Source organism: Ylistrum balloti, unplaced genomic scaffold (assembly GCF_031769215.1).
Source record: "Ylistrum balloti isolate Yb309-2 unplaced genomic scaffold, AGI_CSIRO_Ybal_v1 Utg370292, whole genome shotgun sequence".
Classification (NCBI taxonomy): Eukaryota; Metazoa; Mollusca; class Bivalvia; order Pectinida; family Pectinidae; genus Ylistrum; species Ylistrum balloti.
The window spans coordinates 444,740-465,009 of NW_026782221.1; the positions used below are offsets into that span (position 1 = coordinate 444,740).

The 20,270-nt window shown below is 35.7% G+C and overlaps 2 protein-coding genes across 2 annotated transcripts; one reads left to right on the top strand and one right to left on the bottom strand.

Annotated features, from left to right (window-relative positions):
* Window positions 1–1,952: 1,952 nt before the first annotated feature.
* LOC132553022 (cartilage matrix protein-like) lies at window positions 1,953–4,849 on the bottom strand. The gene is made up of 5 exons (XM_060217226.1): window positions 4,702–4,849; window positions 4,396–4,453; window positions 3,672–4,229; window positions 2,926–3,495; window positions 1,953–2,725 (listed from the first exon to the last, which is right to left on the bottom strand). The coding sequence occupies exons 1-5, from the start codon at window positions 4,729–4,731 to the stop codon at window positions 2,697–2,699; spliced, it is 1,245 nt and encodes a 414-aa protein (XP_060073209.1). The 5' UTR covers window positions 4,732–4,849; the 3' UTR covers window positions 1,953–2,696.
* An 8,857-nt stretch (window positions 4,850–13,706) lies between these two features.
* LOC132553021 (collagen alpha-1(XII) chain-like) lies at window positions 13,707–19,329 on the top strand. Its single transcript, XM_060217225.1, has 6 exons — window positions 13,707–13,785; window positions 14,283–14,313; window positions 14,785–15,363; window positions 17,075–17,362; window positions 17,624–18,202; window positions 18,440–19,329. The coding sequence occupies exons 1-6, from the start codon at window positions 13,756–13,758 to the stop codon at window positions 18,994–18,996; spliced, it is 2,064 nt and encodes a 687-aa protein (XP_060073208.1). The 5' UTR covers window positions 13,707–13,755; the 3' UTR covers window positions 18,997–19,329.
* Window positions 19,330–20,270: the final 941 nt, after the last annotated feature.

The window sequence follows — 20,270 nt, forward strand, 5'->3', positions numbered from 1 at the left end:
ACTGAACAGCATTAAAGTTAATACCATTACAAGCACAGTAGAAAAACGAAGGTAGGGATAATCACAGGCACTGGAGAGACATCACCATTGAAACGGGAAATATCAACAGTAGGACACGAAAACTTAACGAAGCAATACCAACAGAACAGTGTGGAAAAACGGCGAAATAGAAAGACGAGGAAGTTATAACTGAGAAGTCATCAAAACAAACAGAAAGGAGACAAACAACCATAGATATTCAGCAAGAAAGCTAAATAGAGATATATCTAGAACTCCTCGACACCAGAGAAATCCAATTCTTCATCATTCCAATGTTAATTAAGTATTCTAACTGGGAATGTAGTTTTAATAGTGCAAAGTTATCCGAAATGAAAGCAATACATAGTTGTAAAGTGGTAAAGCAGTTTCGTCAATATGACTCAAAAGACGGGACAACAAAAACAAGTGTTAATTATAATCACACTTGCACCGATCTAACTACTAACCACAATCCGGCGGATTGGACTTTAAACTCTCGCACGCAAAAGCTCTCTTTGTGTCTTTTTTGTAAAAGAGTAGGCGTGATAACGCCGGTCTAGGGGTCTATGGATAGTGTCAGACTATACAATTATTTTTAAAGCATTAAGGAATTCAAAATTACCCTAACACAAACCAAATCTAGATAGGCTCCAACTCTTCTTTTCATCTCTTTGTCATGTTTCAACTGCTAGAGTGAGAATAAGGCACTATTAGCTCTGGAGCTGTCTACCAAAACTATTATGATCAAACGTTCATCACTACAGATGGTTCAAACCCTCTGGGGTGGTTGCAGATCGCCCCCTCATGTCGTCAGGACACTAAAATTCGTCGGTGTGATGATACCCGGACACAGGTAGAGTCACGGAAACGGAAAATCTGTCATCCAACCAACCAACTATCCGAAAGGAGACAATGTTTGTCAATGATTATTATCGTTCTTTTTAAATTCAATACTTTTACATTAATTGTTTACATTCTTATGTATTCCTACAGATTAGGTTCATCTCATCAGATCTTAATGTGTTCTGCAGATTAGGTTCATCTCATCAGATCTTAATGTGTGTTCTGCAGATTAGGTTCATCTCATCAGATCTTAATGTGTGTTCTGCAGATTAGGTTCATCTCATCAGATCTTAATGTGTGTTCTGCAGATTAGGTTCATCTCATCAGATCTTAATGTTTGTTCTGCAGATTAGGTTCATCTCATCAGATCTTAATGTGTTCTGCAGATTAGGTTCATCTCATCAGATCGTAATGTGTGTTCTGCAGATTAGGTTCATCTCATCAGATCTTAATGTGTGTTCTGCAGATTAGGTTCATCTCATCAGATCGTAATGTGTGTTCTGCAGATTAGGTTCATCTCATCAGATCTTAATGTGTGTTCTGCAGATTAGGTTCATCTCATCAGATCTTAATGTGTGTTTTGGTCAGTTTTGGTATGCCTACTTTTCCTTGTAAGTTTCTACTAGTTTGAATAATCACTGACACTGACGAGTCAAACAAGGTCAAAACACCACCTGTATAATGCAGTTTAATTCATTGTTTGACAATATTGTGTCGTATTATAAAGATGTCTTGAAATGTATTAGTAAGTATTTAAGTGCAAGACAAGGAACAATTAAAAAACGTTCAGACATCTTTTCCTTAATGACTTTATATTGATTTTTTAGTTTTATTCAAATGGTATTTTGTGGTCGTCTTACTGAAATTATAAATGTGTGTCGGTAAAAAGTCTGCCATCTTAAATTTGTCATTACTGTAATCATGGTTAGTAAAATGATCCTGATTAATATTTCAGTCACGGCTTTAGACGTCGGTTCTTTTTGATGAATCAGACGTCATTTATTCCCCAATATTGTTACTCACAACGTTAGATTTTATTAAATTTTTTATTCAACATCAACATCAACAATATAACAAATGTAGATAATAACAAAATCGTACATAAAACTTTGCACTTTTAAATAATCATAGTTTGCATTGTTTGTAAAACTTTGGATATTAATGATATTCAATACCGACTCTCTCAATGTACGCAATGAAGCTGTCCATGCCTTGCTGATGATGATTGATGTACACAAGGCGTTACATATGAAATATCTCACGTTATACATCATTGAAGGATGATTATAAAATGTCCTTTCATGAACATGAGTCATTACTTATCATATCTGTCAATAATGTACAATGTATAAAAAAAGCTTACAAATGACATTTTTAAACTCTCTTCGAGTTTTTTAAATCCTGCATATATAACAGTATCAAAGTATATGATGATTTATGTTACTGAATTACTACTTTTCTAGTTGTTTCTCAAGATATCTTATATCCATCGTTTAATTGTTTCAAAAGAGAACTGTTTCCCTTCGTTCCAAATACCGTCGTCTTCACTTCAGAGGTATTTGTATATCTTTACAGATCGATGTCCACAGATAATGTCCAATTTCGACCACGCGTAATTAGGGATCCAATGATGAAGGTTACATTGTCCATTGATGGTTTCCACGACCTTCCACCACATTGTCGTCTACTGGTGAATTCCATAAACACCCTGGAGTAATGTCCAATACTGACCACTGGTATTGGCTGTACCGTTTTGTGCCTGGATGTCAAGATGACTGCGCTCTGCTCGTTCGTTCATTTCTTCTTTTGATGTTTAACTGTGCTTTATCATGAGGTTATTCATAGTCGGGTAAGACTGACATTTCTAAAAGCAGAAACAAGAAAATGTCATTATCAATTTTGTTGGAAACAAAACAATCAAAACCTTTCAATAAATTCAACAAAAATATAGAACTTGTTCTTACAGTAACACGTTTATTTTGAAATATAATATCTGCATAAGGATATTGGTTTATCTGTTTCTAATTCTCAATTTTCAGACCATATCCAAAACACACAACTCACCTTCACAGAAGAGTTCTGAGTACTCATCCGATATAGAATCCAAGGCATTATACGACGACACACGCATCACATGTTTTTCAGGAGGACTTGAGCAAATGGTACTGAGAATTTCCTCGTCCACGTCACCAACTCCTACTACATACACCCTGATACCTGCCGCCTTTGCTCTCTCTGACTGGATAATAAGATGGTCAAATTTTTCTACACTATCGTCCACAAAAAGTACTGCCATTTTTCTAGCATTTTCCCGTCCTCCTCTGGAGACGTTGTAACTGTGGCGATGGAGTTCTTCAACGATGTAGTCAAGACCTCTAACCTGGGTGTTTCGGACAGCGCTGGACATCTCTTCTTTGTTGCTGTACTGGTTAAGATCAATTCGATTACTTTCACAAAATCCTGACAACATTCCAGCCCTTATCATTCCTTCAGCCATGTTTCCAAATTTTCCGACAACGTTACTGATGAAGTTCTGTGCATGTCGCACGTTCTTTGTTCCCATGGATGCAGAATCGAAAGCAAACATCACATCGGTCTCCTGTTCTGCGCTACAGTAGGCTTGATATTTCGGAACTGTAAGGAAACAATCAAAAGTTGTGAGAAATAGATGTTTAAAGATTCCAACATAAAACCATTTTAAGATACTTACTGTCTCAACTCACTAAAATCGACATTGATGTGTTTACTTAATATGCTTCTTCACAACTTAATAAATCAATTTAATATATCTAAATCAAGCTTTAACGTACCTCTGCATACTTTCATGGCCAGTTTATCCTTGATGAATTTCAGCACATGGAAACCTGCAATTCTGTAGACGAACTCATCGCTAGGTATGCTGCCAATGGCTTGAAGTTCTTTCATGTTCGGTCCTTTACCGATTCCTATGGCGAACACATATACACCTTGTTCCTTAAGGAGTTTTGCCTGTTTCATGGTTGATGCTGGGTTTCTGGACGCTCCGTCAGTAAGGACAACAACAATTTGTGCCACGCCTGGCCTTCCGTTCCTCACAAACTCCTCACGAACATTCGTCAGAGCTTTTCCTGTAAAAGTGCTACCCTTCATGTGAGGAATCCTCTTTATCCTGTCTTGGAGGTCCTCCACATTATCAAAGTCGTTAAATGATATTTGCGTATTGTACAGATGTGAGAAAATGCCAACGCCGATTCTAGTGCCCGTCATGGAGATTGGAAAGCTGGAGACGATATCGTGTAAGAACTTCAACTGTTCCCGGTAGTGTACGATCCATATACTAGAGGAACTATCTAGTAAAAAGAATATGTCAGCAGGCTTTCCATGACAATCTGAAATAGGGATTTCAAAATTAGTTGATTTCTTCACACATATGCTCAGTGGTATAAAAAATTCATATCTAAAGTTGTAAATTCTTTCCAAAATACATTATTTATTTTTCCTTTAATTAGGGTTACTTATTTATGGTATGGATCTATTTGTTAAAATGCAGCTTACATTTTACTACGTCGACTGGTTCCTCAGTAAACACGGGCGCAGCCGCTGACATTGAAATCTGAAGATAAAAATGTTTTGTCCATGAATAGTTAATCAATCTAAAGCATGACTTCACAAAATATCTCAAACATTTACAAATTTGGATCTGTCATAAAATCATAAATGTTTCGCAATTTAAGAAAAATTTTGGTGTAAATTCTACACTTTTCTCATTTCTGAAACTCTCCGCCTATTTCGCAGCTTAAAGTCATGAAATCTTAAGCACAAGATATTTTTTACAATTTTTCTAAAAACTTCAAAACTTACCAATGATATAATTATAGTAGTAAGAAACATTTTGTTCGGTTTTCTGTGTGATGGCAACAGATGATTTATGACTGTTCAACGTTTGCGTGTCAACGTCTGGTGCGGTGTAGCTATGCAGATGTCAACTTCTGGTACTGTGTAGCTAGGCAGATGTATCGGCAGCTGAGATGCACACTGATGTGAGGAAATTGATTTCAGGGATTCTTATATACCTGATGGACAGACAATTGGCTTCCAATGAGTAATATGGGATGGGATATGAATAGATGGCCAACATTTCATATCTATAAATATAACAAACCTTCAAACATTGCGATCAAAAGATAAGTTCTGCATTCCGGAAGTGGGTTGCCGTATAAGGCGATGTCAAAGTTCAAACACGCCTCTTTGTTTAGGACCACATGTTTACGTGCGCCATGCCACGATGTGCGTGGTACACTGCAGTCCATATTAGGAGTGTGTTCAGGTCAGATTCCCTGCGTGAACTGTTGATTTGCATAAACAATTTTTATTTTACGTCGTAAAGGGTGTTGAAGACGATAATGAGATTGTATGCGTATTAAAATAGTGCGTTATTACGGTCTTGACAGGAAATGACAACACTTGAGATGTGAAATGCTCGTGAAGCGGTGACCCACATATACAATGTTTTCCTTCATGTGTGGTCGGTGTCTGTCTGCCGTGTCGGTCTACATTATCACATCAAAGGGCATCGTACTGTCCACGGGAAATTCAAATATGTATCATTTTATAAAGATTTAAACAATTAAGAGTTGTTAAGTATCCTATTGGTGAAGGGAGTCACTGTTGTTATATTTAGTGTCAAACTGAATAACATACATGCTTGAACTGCGTGATTCAACCGCAAGAATTCGCATCCATCTTGAAGCAATTGGCAGCGTGCTGTTGTGTAATTATTTGTTAGTAGTGTCACATGCTGTTAGTTCTAAACATGCCAAATCGTGTATTCTAGTCTGGTGATATAATTGGCCTATTATCTACACAATGCACAAACAATCTTGTCAGTAAAATACAGGTCTGTGTTACAAAACATTTTCCCATATTCCCTTATATATATATAAACTGACATGCTAATAGTTGTCAATGACTTTTCAGTGAAGTAATGATCAGTAAAGAAACATAGGGAAACACGTAAGTTTTAACATAAGGAATCGAACATAATGAAACTATACAGGTAATGGTGTCGGTATGGTTGAATCGGTACTTGTATCCAAAAATTAACAACGGGTTTAATTCGCTTGTAATTATTTTAATTTCAATTTTAATTTCAATGTCTATTGCCCATTTGCGTGGTATGTGTAATCTCCCCTGATCCCTTCGTGATACAATATCGTTCATTGGGCCATATTAACTCCATATGTTGTATCTTGTATGAGATTTAATCCAATCTGTTTTTTAGGATTTTGTTTGACGCAATACCAAATTGGCATCGCTTTGTAGTGTAAGGAAACATTAATATGGTATTTTCCACAAATTGTATGAATTTGACGACATGTTTCATTTAATCTCTGTTTCAGTAAGAAACTTAATCAGAACAGAGAATGTAGAATGCCAATGTATAACGAAACACATTAGGTAAAAAGTGGTTCACACAGATCAGCTTCGGTGGCACCATATTTGGTATTCATAAATTTGTCTAAATACCATTATATTATATCAATTATGCTGCCGTGTGTCCTGTTGTAAGAACGGTTTGTGTTTGTGTTGTGTCAAACAGTTTAGACTTCTGGTTTCTGGTTTGTCTGTGTTTTTATGTTTCTGTCTACGGTAACCAACATACACTGTATATAGTACAAATGTATTATCTAATTACTGAACAGTATACGATGTTCGTTGCCAATAACAACGATATTTAAAGAAAAGTGACGAACTGCGTTTTGTTACGTTTTCTATTCATAACTAAGAAAATGTAACCACCGCCTATTGTTCACAGCTGCAGCTTATTATCTTAACAATCAGAATTAAAATAAATCTACATCCAGTAAAATGCCTTCTCATCAAACACGTCTTGGTATAACTAAAACCAAATTCTTTCACATTTTAAGTAACAAAATTTGAAACGTTCAGTTTTATTTAATTTTTGCTTTTTTTTATTCTTTCCGTTGTTTCTTCTACTTTATTTTGTTTTGTTTTGTTTTTGATTTGTTTTGTTTTTTTCCCTTCTTTTTTCTGCTTTTAATTCTAAGCTATATACCAGCATGTGAATATACCATGTAGCTTGGAATGGAATTATATTTACACAGCTGCGTTATTTATGGTTTTTGGCAAAACCAAGATGTGTTTCATTATAGAAAAAATACTTGAAATATTTAGGTAATGATTACCTTGAAAATTTTTTTGTTTACAAATAAAAAACTATTTCCGTCATATTTAACATTTTCGAGTAATGACATAAAACAACATAAAGAACACAAAGGCTTATCTTGTTATTGTATATCAGGCGTATATATTACAAACAAATTTGTTATTAAATCAAAGTGTAATCAGATCGCATGTGAATTAATATGTGATCTGATGATTGGGGAATGTTTACACCTCCACGCCCAGATGTATCTCCTTTACTTAAGATGCTGAATATCAGTTTATGCTGTTTACTATCATGTTTACCATAGTAACACTATTTCTTGCATGAATCACAGTACCGTCCCGGCGTGTGCGGAAGGCGCGAGGCTTTTTATAGAACATTCTGTCTACACCCCAGCCCTTCCTTACTGATCAGTGACATCAGAATCAAGGTTTGGTTTTGTCGTTTTTATGATTCGAGGATGACCACATGTCTGAATTCTAGGGTGAATGTAATTGGAAATGGCATTTGGATGGGGAAACCCTGTTTAGAAAAATGTAGATTTAACCATTAATAGCTGTGCTATGTTTCAACACTGTCCATACATGTCACAGTGCATACAGTTGTAAACATGTACCAAATTTTAGTGATATAAACCAAATTCACCCCAGAGAAAAGGTGTGGACGCATTAACCGAGATTTATCTACATCGATGCTATATTTGTACTGATTAATAGTTATTCATAAATCAATATAATTTTAACATTGTTCTACATAACAATTGTGATAATTTGATAATGCTGTGAAGTCCTTACATTTACAAATGTAGAACAATAAAAGAAGTGAAATTATATAACCAAACTATTGTATTTTTCAACATTGCTTTAACAAAAAATATTTCTTTAAGCACTTATCTGCAATTTACAATGCATAATCGACGTTAATTACACTTGACGGTAAGAAAAAGCTTGGATATAGAATGACCATTAGATATGCACAAAACCAATCAATAACGATGTAAAAGTACTTTCATTGCATTAGTCGTTGTTTATTTCTATAGTATTGTTATTTGTTTAGAGATCTTTTACTTGATATACACATTGTTTTTATAACACGCATTCCATTAGATTAAGTAGTTATAAAGCTTTACATCTAATGGCACAATGAGGAAAGTGCTTAACAAGTAAATATTCAAAGACTATCCAATGTGAAACGTGCTATGATCATTTAAATTATTTTTTGAAAGTCCGTCTTATTTGTTGAAATAGGTGTATGTAGTGAATGGATGTTTAAAGTAGTTAATAACTACACAATCAGCTCAAAATACAGTTCCTATGTTAAAACAGGTGTAAATACACTCTTAAACAACATCTGCGAAAAGAGGACTTCAAACCTGCCAATGATTACTACATCCCATGTTAAGAGCATCATCGATAACCCAGGTGAGAAACAACTATGTAATACAGTTTAATTATGAATTCGATATATTTTGTACACTATCTTTTAGTGTTGGTGAATTCTCCTATCCCGTATGTCTAAGTCCGTACCTATACAATGCGATCAAGGACTTGATATGATCGTGTAGAAACGTGCCAGTCACTTGTAACAGTATGTGGTCGGAATGGTTTTACCTAACTGATGGAATAACTCAAGTCAACGCTGAATGAAGCTGTCACAAAAATACTTATGTCAATATTCTGTGCGTGAAAGTGTCTTTATCAAGATCTTACTGACGATAGTTTCTAGGCCATCAGCTCATTATACTTAAGGCGGTAACTGTCTGAAGTGATTATTGTAGTTGTCGGGACGTTTGGAACAGTTCTTCAAACATAATAGTATTTATTGTTCTGTTTACGTAACGTATAACGTATTGGCTGTATGGGTTTCCTTTTTGTGAGTACATTGGTGGTATAATGTATTGTATATTACTATCCTTTTTATGATGAATGGATACATATTATAGCTATAGTGATCCCTGGCTAAAGGTATTTCTTACGAAAAAAAAGTGACAGATGATCGGGCAAAAGTTACTCAACATATTCTTCACATGAAACATGATATATAAGCCAGCATTAAAAATGTTTCTCTTATAAGACAAACTTAAACAAGGATGGATATTCCATTACAAGCTACCTAACAAATGGTTCTGATTTAGTATTTGTCACCACGGATGTGACAAATCAGATATATCCTTTCATATCAGTCCCCTTGTCATTAAAGGTTTGTTCATGATGTGTGATTATCTCCCTTCCTTCACATATAAACATAAAATATAAAGTCTTATGTATTACAGACATGATCGCAAATCATTTATTTTAGTTGGTTCACACATCTTAATATTCCTCTTCCGCTGATCAACTTGATAAATTGATCACGACCTTCTGACAAACATAAGTTACCATAAAACTAAGACATGTTGAAAAAGACAGAACTCGGTTTCAGAAAAATAACATAAAATAATCATTTTCAACTGTAAAATGTTTTGATTCACTGGTATTAGATTTACTTTTTGCTAAAGTAGCGGGAGATTTCCATTTTGTTTCACGTATTTATATTGAATTCGTGATTGAGACAAAAGATGATGTGAAGGTATTTTCAAAAAAGCTTTTCAAAGCTAACTAGTCTTTATTCATCTCACTCGTCTACGAGAAAAAGAAACATCTCTACTTGAACTGTTAGATCGTACGTGCGTGTGGGGGAGTTGGCAGACACCCCCGCTGGGCTAAAGGATATATATCTACCACAATGAAAAATCGTAAAAGTTTTAAAGCTGGTGACGAGTTAGTCTTTCTATTATACATTTGTATATTCTTTTGCGTTCCACAAACAGGGAAACCCTTACGCTTAATTAGATATTCCTGTTCCGAGCAATAAAACACCTTACGGAATATTCCAGCCTTCCAACAAGGTTTGATATATATGCTGATTGCTTAACCATCCGGAAGTTAGGATATATTTATATTCCTAAATATCAATAAATTAGAATTTTCTCTGCCATAAAGTTCTTTACAATTTATGAAAATGTCATAACGAGGTGAAGGTTAAACTTGCGTATGTTATCAGTGATGAAGAGTAACCTTGACGCCGGACATTCTTTTCTACATTTCCTTTGGTTACACAACATCCTTAATGTTACTTACATCAACTAGGAACCAATAAATTTGATATATATCCCTATTGGACTGTAAAAATTTCCAACAATTTGTTTAAGTTATGCCATCCGGCAAATTTCGATCTCAGTTAAGTTTATGGTTTTTTTCTTCATATATTTAATATTCAGCCTTTTAACACATACACATGATACGTATGGGATTGGAAAACATGCTTATAGGCTATATTGATTTTATTCCCAAATTTCGATCTTGTGTGTTATACTACGTTTGTTACACGTTTAGAGACGTGCTTTCACAGAGGATGTCGGTAATTGAAATATTCTTCAACATTTATCGCTTGTAACAATATTTTAATGAATGCAGGATTTCCTGAAGTTACAACAGTACAAATATAGTATCAGGAAATAATTTTACATGCACATCAACAGAACACTTAACGAAGGAACTACATCCCCTGTCTAAGTTCTGCTTAAAAACAACAATTTATTCCACGAATAAACACTTCTCTATATACAATAACAGAAGGATGGGATGTTGCGGAGTATAATTGCATTACGTTTCTACTAAAATCCATTACACATTCTTAAAAAGCCTTCAAAGAGATTTTTGTCATCTTCAAATCCATTTAACATAAGAAAATTCAAGTGCCAATTTCAATATTAAACACAATGCTTAACACGTATTTTAAATTCATTCCGTGAATGCTACAACAATTTGGTTTTATTTCGAATTTTAGAGACGAAATCAAATACCTGAAAGTTAGTTTGAAGTGTGTAAGCAGTATAATAAATTGGTTACTTATTTGTAACTCTACCTGATCGTCACGAACGTGTCACCGTCAGATGCTGTTGTCAATATATAAACAGAAAGACATGAAGATTCTCGTTGAATTTCACGATCAAAACTTCTCAAAAACATTTCGAAAAGTCAATTTCAGTACATCTACATTACTATAACCCTCTCATTACATCTACATTACTTCAACCCTCTCATTACATCTACATTACTTCATCCCTCTCATTACATCTACATTACTACAACCCTCTCATTACATCTACGTGACTATTGTCCTCTCATGACATCTACATTATTCAGTCTTCTCATCATACCTACATTACTTCAGTCCTGTCATCATACCTACATTACTAAAACTTTCTCAACACATCACATATACACTATAAAAGTCGGATGACCATACCTATCATTTTTTCATCCCATTAAAAGTCCAAATGTTTTTAAATGCGAGACGCACTCCCCAGAATATCTATAAAAGTATATTGAGTGCGCCCTGTGATACACACAAACTGTGTGGACCATGTGCAGTGGGTATGTGCTTACTTAAGTGATGCATGTTCTTCTCATTCGTAATATGATTTGATAGACACGTTGTATTGTGCATATGTCATACAGCAGACTCCACTTCAACACATGTCCCTCCGGAAATCCCACATTCTTTTTTATGTTTATTTACTTAAATTCTAGACACGAAAAAGAACCAGAGTTCATTAATTATCATAAATGATAAATATAAAACCAAACAAAATCACCTTCTCAGAAAGTGTATAATTGTTTAAGTGATTTTCTTCCTTTGTCTTCACGAATTTTTACTATCGTTCTTTCAGCAATTAATATACACATTTAACTATTGTATATAGTGTTTTTGAAAAAATCTTGCCATGTGTATAGCTAGATGATAAAAACACATCTTACCTGCAGGTAAAACTACTTTTCGATAAAACCACATGACTATAAGATACCACAGTTCTGACTTACTTCAAATCGAATAGCGTACAATAAATGTTTTGTATAGCCTCATTTCCAGGTAATATGTATGTTTAGCCTTCTAAAAAATTTAGTGTATGACTTGTAGATATAGTCACCTGACTTTTTCCAGATATTTTGTTTATATTTCTCTTCACCAGAGGGAACTCGTTTTAAATATCGTAACAATGTTATACCATATTTTTGCCTATATACTGTAAACAGCGAGGATAGATAGTAGATATGGTGAAATAACGGTACTAATCAAGTTGAGATCAACTTTTAATATGACTTAAGAATCAAATACAGTAGAGCTTAACAATTAATTGAACTGCATCTTACAGCTATTCCGTTCCTCTCCCGATTCTAGGTCAATTCAAGTAGTGCTAACACCCCAGTCCCACCTCCACCACCCACTCCCACATAGGACTTCGTTAGATTATTACATTGTGATATCCTGATGTAGAATGTAAAGAACTTCCCGTCTCTCAATTGTGTTGTAGGATATCATGGGACAAACCTTTGAATCAGCTGCGATATGTCCACACCATGAGCTGTGTGACCATCAAGACATGGAAAATTGAAACTATAGAAATGAAGTAAGATTAAGTAAACGGCTGATGAAGGAGTTTGTCGTGTCCCTGGTTTCCAATTGGAATCATTATCTACATTGTAATACTGTACTCCTGACACATACTGTGTGTATAACGTTATCGTCATATGACAGTTCAGGTTTGTTCTGATTTACACATCTGAGCAGTACTTTACAATACAATAGTTAGTAGATTTAACCATATGCCTTAATGGAAAACATACGTATTGCCAGCTGCAATAAAAATAACACATAACCCCTCTTATTGTTAAAAAAAGATGGGTTATGTGTTATTTTTATGCAATCTGAATCTGTAGCCAATGTTTTTAATGGTTTCAGTTAATTCTTCAAAAATGATCTTCACAGCTTGTTTAGAGCTGGTTGATGTAAAGTTAAATTGGTGCTGCTTAAATAACTAATTAGACCTGAAATGACAACAGTGAAATGATGCAGAATGTTCCCAAAGGTATTTGATTAAGATCTGAAAATAAATCAGTAACCAAGCTTCGAGCAACCGGTATCAGGGCACGCAAATAGCATGTGAATCCTTGTTTATCATCGTTTTATTGAATGTGAGTTTGGATTATGATTATGTTGACATGTTGATATTTTCGGGGTTTTTTTCTTCTAAATAATAACTAGAAATTAGTAACAATTTACTTGTATATGAATGTTATGAAGATAGAAACACATTGAAAAAGCTACAAATAAAAACAAGTCTCTGGGAACATTCCGGATTATTTTTTTACACTAAATTCCAACTCTAATCTCTGAAATATGTTATCATTGGTGATCCGAAGTAAATAAGGCGATTGAACCACATTCACTAAATAGTCAATGCGGTTTATCATCGCAGAATTTCCTTCCCATGGTGACGTCACGTTCCATTCATATCACCAGTGTTTCCTATCTAAGGAAGCAAAGGGCGATAGGCTAAGAGGAATCTGTAGTATGGTGAACAATGAATATCTGTGTGTATCATACTACGTAATCCACTTCAGTATCCTCCCATCTGTTTAAGGCTTTATTGATAGGTGCATAACCAAAGTGATGTGAGGAGGGCGGAGTCACACACGGCAAATATACCTTTGATACGATACGTGAGAATCCCAGTGTTTACTCCTCTTTTTCTCATACTTGATAATTACGCGTGGGTTATTTTCATAAAATGAATCATAAGTTTGTGTATAAAAAGGATCTAAACCCCATCTTCATCATTCACTTCAACCACAGACTTCATTTGTCTGGCCACTAGTACCAGGGAACTGAAAACCTTTGCTAAAATGAAGACGGTCGTGTTGACTGCAGTGTTGGTAAGCAGAACATTAAAGTTTTGTATTTGAAGTTACCTTTATTGGAGGTGATCTGTAATGGTTTTAACCTGATTTACAATTAGAATGTTGTTAAGTGTTTAGAGAAGTGATCTGACCTGTAAAACTGTTTTTTACTTAGGTTATTCTATTATTTAAATGTTAACTTATATTGGGGATGCTGTTCTGTAAATATTTTGACGTTATTTAAATGTTAATTGATAATGGGGATGTTGTTCGGTAAATAGTTTCACCTATATCGGGTGTGAAGTTTTAATGTTGGGGATGCTATTCTGTACATATCAATTACATATATTGGGGTTGGGGTGTTCTTCTGTAACGAATTCTAATTTTCTGTGGGATATCTTGATAAAAGAAATAGAAATATTTAAAGTTGCCCTATCATATTAGATAGTAAAGTTAAACAACAATATCCCCACAATTGGCTCTGTATAAGCTTCTAACGACGAATCGTTATTTTTGTTTGGTTTCTTCCATAGGCAATCCTGCAGGTGTATGCACAACGAAGAAGTAAGTATTCTATTAATATATTTGTAGTAACAAACATTATCTTAGAAATATCCTTAACAGGTGTTATAGAGTCCCGAGGTTTATAACATTAAAAGATACATATGTTAGATTAAAACAGACTGTTTAGTGTAAAGTTTGGCCGGGGTGACGAAATGCTTCCAACTATACATGGTGTTTTATGATATTTTACACATATGCCATTGTTATATGAATAAAAAATTAAACAGGTTGGATTCCCCCAAAATGCTTGCCTAGATAAAACATTCGTTTGCTTTATCAACAAAATAAAAGATATTTTGACACTATATAACAGGCTGTCTGTGTAGACACGATATGACCACTAAGTCAAATTATAGACCTAAATCATTACATACCGTTTCGTGTGCTTTTAAATTCGTTTCACGTCCCTTAAAATCGTTCTATTCGATGATGCTGATAGATCCGTTTTAACACCAAGTTTTGCCGTTGCAGCCACTGAATCTCTATGTGATGAGGCCGCTGATGTTGTCTTTGTACTAGACACATCCAGTAGTATCTGGAACCCAGACTTTCAGAAGCAGCTCGAATTTGTTGACAGCGTTGTCAGTCAGTTCAATATTGGTCCTGATGGTACTCATGTTGGGGTCATGACCTTCGCCAGGAGCTACTATGTCAAGTTCTATCTCAATAGATACGAGAACGTTGATGACATCAGAGCGGCGATCAAGAAGATACGCCACAGAAGGGGCAGTATGACCAATACCGGCCCGGCCATCAAATTCATGTCCTCTCGCATGTTCAAACGTGGTTATGGAGCAAGAGAAAACATGCCGCACATTGCCATCGTCATCACAGACGGCAAGTCTCAGAAGTCAGCAGAGACTCTGAAGGCTGCCATTGAGGCACAGAAAAAACATATCGAGATCTACGCCATTGGGGTTGGCCCGAACGTGAAGGAGAGTGAACTGAGGGGCATAGCCAGTGACCCTGATGACCGATATTTCTTCTCCGTTGACAACTATGATGCACTGCTAGCCCAAAAGGATGTCTTCAAACAACGTGCATGTAAAGGTAATTATCAAAGCATTTTTGTCATTACTAAGCTCCTAAACAGATAGATATAAATATGTCTTTTTTTTTTTTTTTTTAAAAACAGCTATTTGATGATAATTACCATGTTACCATAGTCAACAATGGTTTTACTTCCAACAGCGTAAATTAGTAAAAAGAGATTACGCAACGTGAAAAACTAAGTGTGTTTTATGTTTTCAATCATGGAAAGCGGTCATTCAAGTAAAATCTTCGTCATTAGTGAATACACACAACTTCCCGGCTATATAATCTCTCTCATTACTGATTAACTAAAAAGACATTATAGAAAAAATAAAGTTAGCACAGTGCCGTACTTGGAAAATATGTACTTCATTAATTATAGTGTCACTCAGACAAATGTTTATTGTTTACAAAGTTGTTTTATGTAAGGCTCATAAACACTGTAGACAGGTTCGTGAAGGTCGATCAATTAAAAACGCCTTTGGAGTCGATACCAGACGATTAAGTGTGTAAGACCCAGGTCTTTGATCGCATTTTATAAGCCATGTCAGTAACGAGCTATTTCCTCAAGTTAAAAAACAATGTTGAAGAAGATGTGAAGAGCAGTGCCTTTATCAAAAGCAGCATCTCTATCGTATCTATAGGAGCATTCAATTCGACCTTACAAACTCACCTTATCTTACATGACATCATCTTTACACACACGTGAAGAAATGCCGCAGCGCCATTTATATTCATAAAATTCATTGCGATTTTAAAGCCTGAATAATTTCTAAAAGTTTCATGAAAATCTTACATACTTAATATATTATAACTGTTATAAAATTCTTTACCAAGATCTGCAACACACCTATTTTAATTTCATATCGTCTTTATTTGCTAAATGTGGTATGATATATTTCAAACAGATTTTTTTTCGGCATGACAAACTGTTTCTATTTCTATGATTCAGTAAAGTGTTACAACCCCCGTTTCCCTGCTATCATTGATCATTGTGACTGCATGCTTAATATTCATTCCTGAAGCAACGCCGTCCCTGATTTGATTATAACTTATATATTACCATGAGATACAAGATCGACATTGCGTCTCTAATAAATATGGAGTTTGTTATTCCATACTTTTGGGTACAATGCAGATTTGTTTCTCTGTTTAACTATTCCGTGTGTTTTAGCGTGCAGAATGCTTATCTATTACTAATTACCTAACCTAAAATGCCCTGTGGTGTCATGTAGAGAACCGGATACATATGTTCTCCGCTGCACATGTAATATGGCTACAGTATCCCAAATGGTCCTGAACCTGTCTAGAAAATATAGCACTTCAACATGATAGGCTACCAGGGATAGGGCCATAAGTCACCGTGTGGTAGGATCGTAAATTAAAGTTTCTGATTTCAACATTGCTCTGGTTGTTTGGAATGACTCGTTTTTATGATCGAGTGGATGCCAAAAGTACAATTTTGTCTGCAGAAGCATGAACAATACAGACATACCTGGGAAATAGTAGAGAAGATCAGTTTATCATAGATAAATAAAACATTCGATGCGTGAAAGGCAAACTTAAGGTTCTTTACGCCGACCCCCTTTACGACATCGTCAGAACGAGTCATAACCATCTTGTTTTGAAAAATAGCATTGAGTGAATAGCACATTGTTATAATTAAATACGTTCTGATATCTCACTTTAAGAATGGTATATTGAATTTTCTCCATTTTTTATTTTCTAGGAGCTACAACCACAACCGCCGCCACCACCACCACAACCACCCCACGGCCTACAACTCCAAGACCTACAACTCCCGAACCAACAACTCCCGAACCAACAACTCCCGAACCAACAACTCCCGAACCAACAACTCCCGAACCAACAACTCCTAGGCCAACAACTCCAATGATTACCACAACCACACAAGCATCTCCTACAACCCCCTACTCTCGCTACACAACACGAAGGAGAACCACGCCATGGCTACCACCACATATCGGGGACATCGACCCGTCCCTCTTCATCAAAGGTAACACACTGAGCACCGGTTTTACATAGATTTGTTGACGGATTTTTTTTCTCCATTATATGCCCCTTTGCTCTTTCTTTGTTCGAGTTCCTAAATTTATCATCGATTCCGCGGCTATGTTTTTTGTCTCCGTTGCTATTTATTTTTCTACGTATTTTGTATCTACCAGGCAAAATTTTTATCTCCGTTTAATACTCGTGGTAGCCCTATTTACTACATAATCCATATTTCTGTAGCATTGCGAACTGTTTCTTTCTCCAGCCTGTACCGGAAAACCAGCTGATATCTATATCCTTATGGATTCGTCAACCAGTATAGGCAAATACAATTTCGAACGACAGAAGACATTTGTCAGAAATATGGTTTCCCGATTCGACATCTCCCAGGACAAAACTCGAGTTGGAGTCGTGACCTTCAGTAACTTCTACAATCTGGAGGTCCCTCTTGGATCCGCAAACAACGTTCAAAGTTTGTCTGCAGCCATTCAGAGAATTCCTTATGCTTATGGTACAACGAACACGGCTGATGCAATCCGATTTGTCCGAGAGAACGGATTTACAGACGAGAGGAGGCGTGAAGGCGTGGCACATATTATCATTGTTCTCACTGATGGGCTGTCACGTGACCAAACCATGACAAAACAAGAATCAGAACTAGCTCGGAGTCAAGGAATATATTTATTTGCCATCGGTATCGGAAACGGCGCCGAACTTGAGGAGCTCCAGAACATCGGGAATAAGCCCCATGATAAATACGTGTTCCAGGTCAGGAGCTTCCGGGCTTTGGATTCTATAAAAGACCTTCTGGCATCAAGGACGTGCGAATTGGATATTGAAAAACGTAAGTACATTTACTTTTTTATGATGAAACTTTTTATTACAAGTTTCTGTTGTCCAAAAGAAACTAACAAACGCCACATTCGTGAAAAAACAACGAAAAGCATTTTATCAATATCTTATCAATTCGTGTAATAATCCTTTTTATAAATTGATATGCTTTTAAAAATAAAAATCTTTTTTATAAATAGAAGTGTTTCATTTTTCATATTGATATATTATCAATGTGTTTATTTTTCAGTCTGCGGTAGCCGGGATGCGTCCGATATCGTCTTCATGTATGATGTTCTTTCACTGGGACGAATGCAAACCGACTATATTTCCAAATTTGTCTCAAAGATTGTCCAAAGTTTAGACATCCCGTCTGGAAATATCCGTGTTGGACGCATGCTGTACGATTGTTTGAACGAAGCATACACCGCACTGACATCACCGGATGACATCCACGTTTGGTCTAACCAAGTACTTCCGGGTATCACCGATCTCATAAGGAAACTCCGCGCTTCTGGTTTCTCAAGTTTGAATGGCGGCAGAATAGACGCCAAGTCCGTTGCCGTCCTATTTCTTGATACCAGGATCCACAATATCAATGAAGTCGTGAGACAAATGTCGACAATGCCCGAGACCCAGTTCGTCACGGTTGTGGTCGGTGCAGACGATTCTACATATATCCCCTACTTGTCTCATAACACGTTTATCCGCGTTCCATCCTACAGAGAATTATTATCATTCAAAGACGCTTTCCTGGAGTTACTCTGTCCCGTTCTGGACGTAGAGTTTTTCCATTTCAAATTGTAATTTACACGTTGACGATGCCGTCCAATCACTTCTTTTCAAACAAACATTGCAATTATTGACTCTTAATCTGAGGGGAACATCTTCACTATTTATGTATATGGTAGTTCATGTTGATAAGGCACGAGAACGAATTTGTGCAAAATAACTTAAATCGCACTAAGCCAAGGGAGCCAACTCTAAGATATTGATGTGAATCGCGGTGACTTTTTTATGTTTGTTGTTTGTACTTCGTTTTATTCTTGTTCTTGGTGAAATATTACATGTTATGAATACATCATTTTTTTATATATATTTTTACATATTTTTGTAAATTAAACATTGAGATGAATCATGTCTTTTGTTTCCTCTTACTTCACTCTTCAGTTATTCCGAAAATTCGGTATATCTATTAAGCCAGTGCTAATACCGATTTTTTTTATTATGAGCAGTCATATGTTTACTTATTATATAGATAGATGGACAGACGGTTGAGAAGGTGGGTGATAATAGGTTTACTGTTAACACAGACGATTATACAGACTGACCAGTAATACAGACTGACCAGTAACATAGACTGATCAGTCATACAGACTGACCAGTAATACAGACTGACCAGTAACATAGACTGATCAGTCATACAGACTGACCAGTAATACAGACTGACCAGTAACACAGACTGACCAGTAACATAGACTGATCAGTCATACAGACTGACCAGTCATGTTTATTTATTATATAGATAGATGGACAGATGGGTGATAATAGGTATACTGATAACACAGACAGTCATACAGACTGACCAGTAACACAGACTGACCAGTGATGCAGACTGACCAGTAACGCCGACTGACCAGTAATGCAGACTGACCAGTAACACAGACTGACCAGTAACACAGACTGACCAGTAATACAGACTGACCAGTCATATGTTTACTTATTATATAGATAGATAGACAGGCGGGTGAGAAGGTGGGTGATGATAGGTATACTGATAATATATACATTTGTTAAAATGATTATAATCTAGAATTACTGACTCCCATATATAGGACCTCTTTTCTAGAGAGTTTACAAATAGGGATATGCGGATATGCAAACAAATATTGTTTTCTCGTAAGCTGTGTTCCGTCTTTTTGTAATACAGTGTTAGGCTAGTCCACTTACATGTTTTAATCGGGCAAAATTGCAAAAGAAATAATTCCGGTTGTAATTCAAAGATTAAATGTTTATTAATTATGTGCCAAAAGTCCAAAAGAATCGAAATCTGGGAAAGTTGTTTAATCTTTTGTCAAACA